This window comes from Scleropages formosus, chromosome 15, assembly GCF_900964775.1.
Source record: "Scleropages formosus chromosome 15, fSclFor1.1, whole genome shotgun sequence".
NCBI lineage: Eukaryota > Metazoa > Chordata > Actinopteri > Osteoglossiformes > Osteoglossidae > Scleropages > Scleropages formosus.
Window position 1 is genome coordinate 7807165 of NC_041820.1, and position 7067 is coordinate 7814231.

At 44.7% G+C, this 7067-nt stretch overlaps 1 protein-coding gene across 2 annotated transcripts; it reads left to right on the forward strand.

Annotated features, from left to right (window-relative positions):
- The first annotated feature begins 813 nt into the window (after window positions 1-813).
- Window positions 814-4894, forward strand: cenpo (centromere protein O). 2 transcript variants are annotated; one of them, XM_018731142.2, is made up of 7 exons: window positions 814-961; window positions 1371-1424; window positions 1547-1710; window positions 2499-2652; window positions 3195-3463; window positions 3683-3848; window positions 4468-4894. In XM_018731142.2, exons 2-7 carry the CDS (start codon window positions 1394-1396, stop codon window positions 4575-4577), a joined length of 894 nt encoding a protein of 297 aa, XP_018586658.2. In that variant the 5' UTR covers window positions 814-961; window positions 1371-1393; the 3' UTR covers window positions 4578-4894. The 2 variants fall into 2 exon arrangements, with proteins under 2 accessions (XP_018586658.2, XP_018586666.2); XM_018731150.2 differs by having other exon boundaries at window positions 2508-2652.
- The last annotated feature ends 2173 nt before the right edge of the window (window positions 4895-7067 follow it).

Sequence of the window (7067 nt, forward strand, 5' to 3'; positions counted from 1 at the left end):
TAATAAGACTACAGCGCCGCTCTGTGGTACCAACCACGTAAAACACAGTTTTTACAACAATAACAAAAAAAAAATTATGTTGAATTTAGCACTACAACGTTTAAAATTAGAACTTGAAAAGTTAACTTCTGGCCATGCAACACCCATTCACGGTTGCAGACCACAAATACACGGGCATCCCAACATTCCTCTGTTATAACAACCATTCACACGGCACAACGTTCATAAACAGACACAACTATGTTCAGGTATTATTCAGCAGCAGCAATTAAGTCAATCCCTCAGAGCAATATTGAAATTATTCAAATTTAAAACGATCCTTTAAAGAACCAGTTAGTTACAGTTATACAGTAGCCATATAAAATAAACTACAGAGACCACAATTGCCCCGTTCCTTCTCACGAGCGCAGTTCCGCTTCCGGGTTACAATAAGATTTATTTCTATCAATCTTTTATAAAATTAAACTTTATTGATAAAAAATAATAATTGCAAAATTTGTATAACATATATAACGCATAACCAATGATAGCAATATTATAACAGTGCCAGTGGTTCTTCCAGTCTGAACCCTCGCATTCTTTGGGGGGGGGGGGGGGGGTTACAAAGCTTGCGCCTACGCAATTTACGTCCTGCCAGAACCCCTGATTTTGTATACTAGAACCACGCAAAGTTCTTGCATGTTATTGGTTATATTCTCAGCGTCAAGTATTTGGCTTAGGCTGTGACACTGTAACCGCTTAAATGAGAGATTGGTCCATATGAAAGGTGCTGCAACCAATGAGATGCAAGAAGTGAGACAATAACCAATGAAATGCGAGTAGCGAGATCCGTATCCAATGAAATGCGAGAACTAAGCGCGGTTCGAACAAATCGTTGCCTCGGTATTTTTTTCTTAAGGGCGCCAGTTTTGATCGAATGCGAAGGCGAGAGATTTAGGGAAGAATAAGAAAAATAAATAAGGTTTGTATTGGACAGCAGATGCAGGCGCAGTTCTTAACATATGAAATCTCTATGTCTGAAAACCGTTGAATAGAAAGTTACAAACGATTGCACGTCGTCGGTACGATGACTTTCCCTGACGTACTAAGTTTCTCAAGCCAGCGACGTAAACAATGTTTATCTACCTGCAATTATTTACCAATATGTACAGCTGGGTATTTATTCCAGGAGCAATTAGGGTTAATATCTTGCCCAAGCCAAGGTCGCTACACACACACAGGCTGGAGGTGGTGGGATTCGATCCTGCAACCTTCGAAGTGCCCAGGCTCATGCTGTTGGATATTAATATGTTTCACACATATGTGACAAACTGATTTAGACATTTTTTTAAAGTGTTTTGAAGATTCCTCTGACACTGTCTCCCATGCAGGAGTATAAAGAGCAACCGGAGCGATGGAGGAAGCGCGGGCACTGCTGAAAGAAGGTACTTCCCTTGTACTTGAACCTGGTGGTGATGGGTAGAGAAGGGCATGCTGGGAGAACTGGGGATGAGAGGTGATGGAGGAGGATGTGGAGGCCTGGTGAATGCTCCGTGCCCTTTCTCAGGTGTGCTGGCCCACCTGAGCGCCCTGGAGACGGAGTCGGTCCGGCTGGTCGAGCTGCAGAGAGAGGCCTGGCGGCAGCAGGCCACTCGGGAGGAGCTGTGCGCCACGGTAGAGAGACTGCGTGCCCAGAGAGACCAGCTCCGGGCCAAAGTGCTCAGCGCCACGGTGAGAGGCGTGCTGTGAGGTGTACTCGCTCATTTGCAGCGTGAGCGTGTAAAGGCGTGCACACGTGGCCAAGGAAAATATTCACTTTACATGCCTTGATAATCGGGTATCTTTGCTGCTTTTCCTGCCACAAAAATTATTATCCTTGATAATTTTTTTTCTGATTTATTTTGCTGACATCTCTGTCCAAAGCAAATTACAGTGTTTGTTTTTTCCCCACACTAAGCTGCTTATAGTCATTTTGCTCTTTATACAGCTGGGTAATTTTTACTGAATCACTTCACTAAAGTACCTTAATGAAGGTAATCAATCACTTTGTTTTAGGGGCAGCTGATAGCGTAGCAGTTAGAACTGCTGCCTTTGGACCCAAAGGTCACAGGTTTGATTCTCACCTCCAGCTGTAGTACCCTTGAGCAAGGTACTTATGCTAAACAGCCTGCAGAGGTCTGAGGTTCAAATCCCAATTCTGCTCTAATACTCTTACTCATACTTACCCAAACAATTAATCAGCTGTATAAATGGGTAAGTTATTGTAGGTAGCTCAGTGTACAAGCCTAATGTCATACACCCTGTTGCAGAAAGATGTTGTATAAAATAATAATATAAGATCTACAAAGACTACATTTCTAAATGTAGCCTTTTGTTTCGATTTACACTTCTTTTTTTTGCTCTACTGGATTTTTTTGTACCCTATTGCATTTCAGTGGTGCCAGTAAGCTGTGAACAATGTGTCATCTGGCACCTTTAAAGTCATACTGTCACACTGCTCTGCTTGCTTAATTCTTCAGTCCCTGCAGCAGGTGATGACTGAAGTGGATCAGGAAAATGAAGAGAAACGCAGTGAAGAGGAGAAAAGTGCGGGTGACTCGCAGCTTCACATGTCCCTGTTGACAGCCAGGTTGAGCCATGTGAAGAACCTGCTTCGTGCCCATCACCTCATTGGTGAGTATACAGCATCTCACCTTCACCTATTCATCCATTATGAATATACACTGGCCCAGTGCAGGAACATGGTGGTCCGGAGCCCGTCCCAAATGCATAGGCTGTGATGTAATGTGGGGTGTACATTACATCATAGCCTATGCATTTGGGATGGGTTGGGGACCATTGCAGACTCACTCACTCACTCACTCAGTAGGGGCATTTCAGAGTCATTAGCTGACCTGAAGCACATCTCTTCAGAGTGTACAATGAAACCAGAACAAATGAGGGAACCCTACTTAAATACAAGAACTTGCAAACTCCACACAGCTTGAGCCAGATTCACACCTAAGTCAGACTCAACCACCCAGTAGCTGTGAGGCACCAGTGGTACCCAGTGCCCTGCGGTGCCGCCACTTTACGGAAAAATAATTACAAGGAAAAACGCTTTCAATGCCTTGTTTATATAATTGTGGGCAACCTTTATAACTGGGGTTGTAGCAATATCTGACAGAGGTAAAGGGGGAAAGAATGACCCATGGGGCACTTTTCTTGCCCTTCAGGTGGTTATGACATTACGGAGACACGTAGAGGCAAAGGGGTTTGCTTCTCCATAGCTACTGCGTTTGAAGACCGCACCCTGGAGACATATAATGTGGAGATGGACCTGGCTCGCACCATGCGAATCTGTCGCCACAACATCCCTCCTTTCATCCCTCTGGAGAGGCTGGCACAGGAGAACTTCCAGAGTGACATAATGGCTTTCCTGGACAGTCTCAGCATGCACCTCAACGCCTACGTCGGCCGCCGACAGCAAGTCCGACTCATCCAGGTGCAGAATACCGGGACAGGCTTCTGAGACCGTTGTCACAGGAGTCATTTAGATTTGCATGCTATCTTAGAAAATACATCAGTGGCTGGACAGCTGTCGGTTGTTTATAACAACGAAACCTGAACGTGAAGCTTCCCTGAAGCTCCCCTGAAGCTCCTGAAACAGCAAGACCGTTGTTCTTTATGCAAATCGGAAAGCTGTTTCTGTGCTCTTCCGCAGGAACTTTTCCACGGCTCCGTGAAGGTGCTGGAGAGCAACGCCCTCTGCAGCATCCTGGTTCTGCGCTGCAGGCAGGTGGGGGAAAAGAAAGCGGCGGCGCTCTGCACTCTCGAGTACGGCGATCCCACCCGCTGCCTCCCGACTCGCGTCACCATTGACTCTGAAGGTGTGAACATGCCGTGTTTATACGTTACTTACATTTATTCATTTGGCTGATGCTCTTTTCCAAAGTGTGTACAATTCATAATACAAAAGTTCACGTTACAGCAAAGAGCTTTAAGTACGGACACATGATTATCGAAGCCCGCTTTATCTGATGCCATCATTTTTGTCGGTGCACATTACTAGGTTTGCTGCCTACAGAATTGAGTCAGATGGGAAATATAAATGATCCTGACAGATGGTGTGATGCAAATTTCAGGAGAGACGTAGGTCTTTTTGAGACCCCTCTTAAGTGCATAACCTTATTTGGTCAGCAGGTGGCATAGTGGTTAGTCATCTCCTTGCAGTTAAATGACCCACCTTCAAATACCTGCTCCTGCTGTAATGCCCTTGATTAAGGTACATACCCTGAACTGATGAAGAAAGGTTACTCTGCTGCAGAAATGGGTAAATCATTGTAAGCATTTCAGTATACAGACCTAATGTTGAAAGTTGCTTTGGTGAACAGTGCCAGGTAAATGAGTAAATAACTGCAAATTCATATTAAATTTTATTTTCTTTAACAAAAGTATAATTGGACACTTACGCTGAAACTTTTTTTTGGGGGGGGGGGGGGAGTTTAGAGAAGACTTTGACAGACTCTCCACAGTGGAATGAGATCCAGGCCCTTTTCCTGGAAACTCCAGCTCACCAGGCTCTGCTCGCGATCAGAAGAGAGGAAAGAATTGCCTAAATCCAGACCCGAAAAAGTCCTGAACTGCGCTGTTTCACCTTTTCTGATTAAAATAATGCTGTTCGTTCAGCACAGCAGGTTGTTCCGATGACCTGCTGGACACTCGTGTGGCTTTGGCCACTGAAAAACGTGCGGCAGCTGCCACTGTACAAAACTGAGTTACCGCAAAGACTTCCAAGGCACGGTTGGACACCTAGCCATTTTTGCAAACAGCCGTTAAATATGAAAACACTGTTACGCTGTGTCTCATTTAAATGTTCTGTGATCTGTGTTTCTGTGTAATTGTATGAGCTTAAACTGCTAGAAATAAAACTGTCTGCAGCTTAAACTGCGATTTCTGATTTTATAATGGTGTAAGAGTAGAGAGCCATTTTAAGCCTTGTTTATAAATACAAAAATGGCATTTGTAAAAATGAAAAAATTGCTTTTTCAAGAACGTGAACTGGAAAACCACTCACTCGTTGTCAGTAACCACTAATTGTAAGGCGGGGTCACGGTGGTCCGGAGTCTATCCTGGAAGCATAGGACATGAGGATACAGGATATACCCCAGACCAGAAATATCTGTTTTCTGGAAAAAAACTATTAATGATACAAATGGCAATGTATAGTATCATGTACTGCATGTTCAACATATTGAAATTAATAGGATACCTCAACTGTGAAATGAAACAAAGTTCTTGTATGTCATCTTTTTTCAGCAAGCTTCTCTGGGCTGTCAAGCGTGGTGTTTGTGAGTTCAGGTTGACCATCTTGGTCAAGTTTTCTCAGGAACATTTGTATTTTGTGGTTCAGTTTGTTTTTCAGAAGTGCCTGCATCCTTTCTCGCTCCTGCCGTGCCTTCTCTGCTCGGCTCGCCAGCTCCTTCTGGGAGATGCAGTCGATGGCGGCCATCTCCTTCAGCTGTCTGATGGACAGGGGCTCGGTCTTCGCGTTCAGCCCTCTGGTGATCGCTGCGGAGGAGCGCGACCCTAACTGTAACCCTAACCCCAAGGAGGTTGCTGCAGATTTGGGCCTTTGGAGAGCTGCGCTCGCAAGCCCACCCGTGGAAGTTGTGCCCTCCTCAGTGGGCGTGGCCTTAAAAGGCCGGAGCGCCGAGGAGCTCTCGCGTGCGAGGTACCTGCAGGAATTGAGCCGCCGGCGCGAGGTGGGTCTCGCTAACGGGAGCTCCAGCAAGTCGAGGCGTGTTTTCTGGATCTCGGTTATTGCCTTCATGGTCTGGTCAATGGAGGCGTAAGGCTCACAGACACGCAGGCACAGTAGTTTCCTTTGCTCCCTTAGCAAGACAGCTCTTTCTTGAGTCCATGCTTTGCAAACCAACCTGAACTTGTGGTCTATAAGGTCCAGTCTTTGCTGGAGATGAGCATCTTCTTTCAGGTTCATTAGCTTTGCATCCATAAATTGCACAGGCAGCTGTTTCTTAGCATTCGTCTGCTTCCTCATGGTGATGTTTTTGCTCACCTGAAAATATAATTACCCTTTAATATATATTTGTGTGTCCCTCTGCATGTATTGTATGTGCATGTATATATTGCGTGTGTGTGTGTGTGTGTGTGTGTGTGTGTGTGTGTGTGTGTGTGTGTGTGTTTCTGTAAAATAACTAAATATATAAAACTAACTAAAGTATCTTTTAGGATTTCAGGAATTGGGGCACTTTTAAGGCACTTGCGTGCATTTTCCTAAAGTATTAAAAACTACTAATTTTTTGCACTTTGATAAGTTCTTATGCCCCTGATTGAATCTATAAATATTCTACACAATCACTTTATTCTCCATTAAACCTGATGAAATCCTTTGTCATTCTGACTATTTTTAAGACTAAGTAATTCCCCCCCCGCTCTTTTGAAAAGATGTGTATTTTTTGACAGTGCTGGACTTTCACCTTTTTTTTTCCCCCTCTTTTCCCTCCCCCAAACGAATTGGCGTGTGCTTCCTGGAAACAAACATTTCAGTATTAATGGGACATGAACGTACCTCTTATCGGTCACTCTGCCTTTCCAGATGCACAACAAGCAGTTTTATTCGGAAACACCTGCAGACGTGCGACAAAGTTGTGCTTCTCGGCTTGAGACGTTTGGACCAGCGCTCATTTGCTAAATGAACAGCAGAAGACGGTGCGTTGAGCACAGGTGCAGGACGTTCTGTAAAGGCATGAAACTTCACCTACGGTGTTGGTTTGCAGTCCAGAGCTGAGCCCAGTGCATACACTGTATACCGTAGTACCTGTAATGTTTTCTTTGTGAATACATTGTGCAAGGATAGATTTGCTGCCATGACATTCGGATTAGTAAACAGTGTAATTTGGCCTGTTTTGTATTCAAAGGCATTCGCATGGAAGAGAAAAGCAGGAGCACTCATTGGGTGACGGGTAGAGCTTCCTCTTCGGTCCTGGTGTCACGTTAACCGCAGCCGTTCCGCCCAGCCGAAGCAACTCATTTTCTCTTATCCGAGCCTACGTAATGGAGCATGATATGTGTATATATCGTTGGGA

Excerpts from the sequence above, each read along its gene's own strand:
- cenpo (XM_018731142.2), top strand. The coding sequence starts at position 1,394 with ATGGAGGAAGCGCGGGCACTGCTGAAAGAAG. Across the intron at positions 1,425-1,546 it reads GCGGGCACTGCTGAAAGAAG|GTGTGCTGGCCCACCTGAGC; the intron begins GTACTTCCCTTG and ends GCCCTTTCTCAG. Across the intron at positions 1,711-2,498 it reads CCAAAGTGCTCAGCGCCACG|TCCCTGCAGCAGGTGATGAC; the intron begins GTGAGAGGCGTG and ends TTAATTCTTCAG.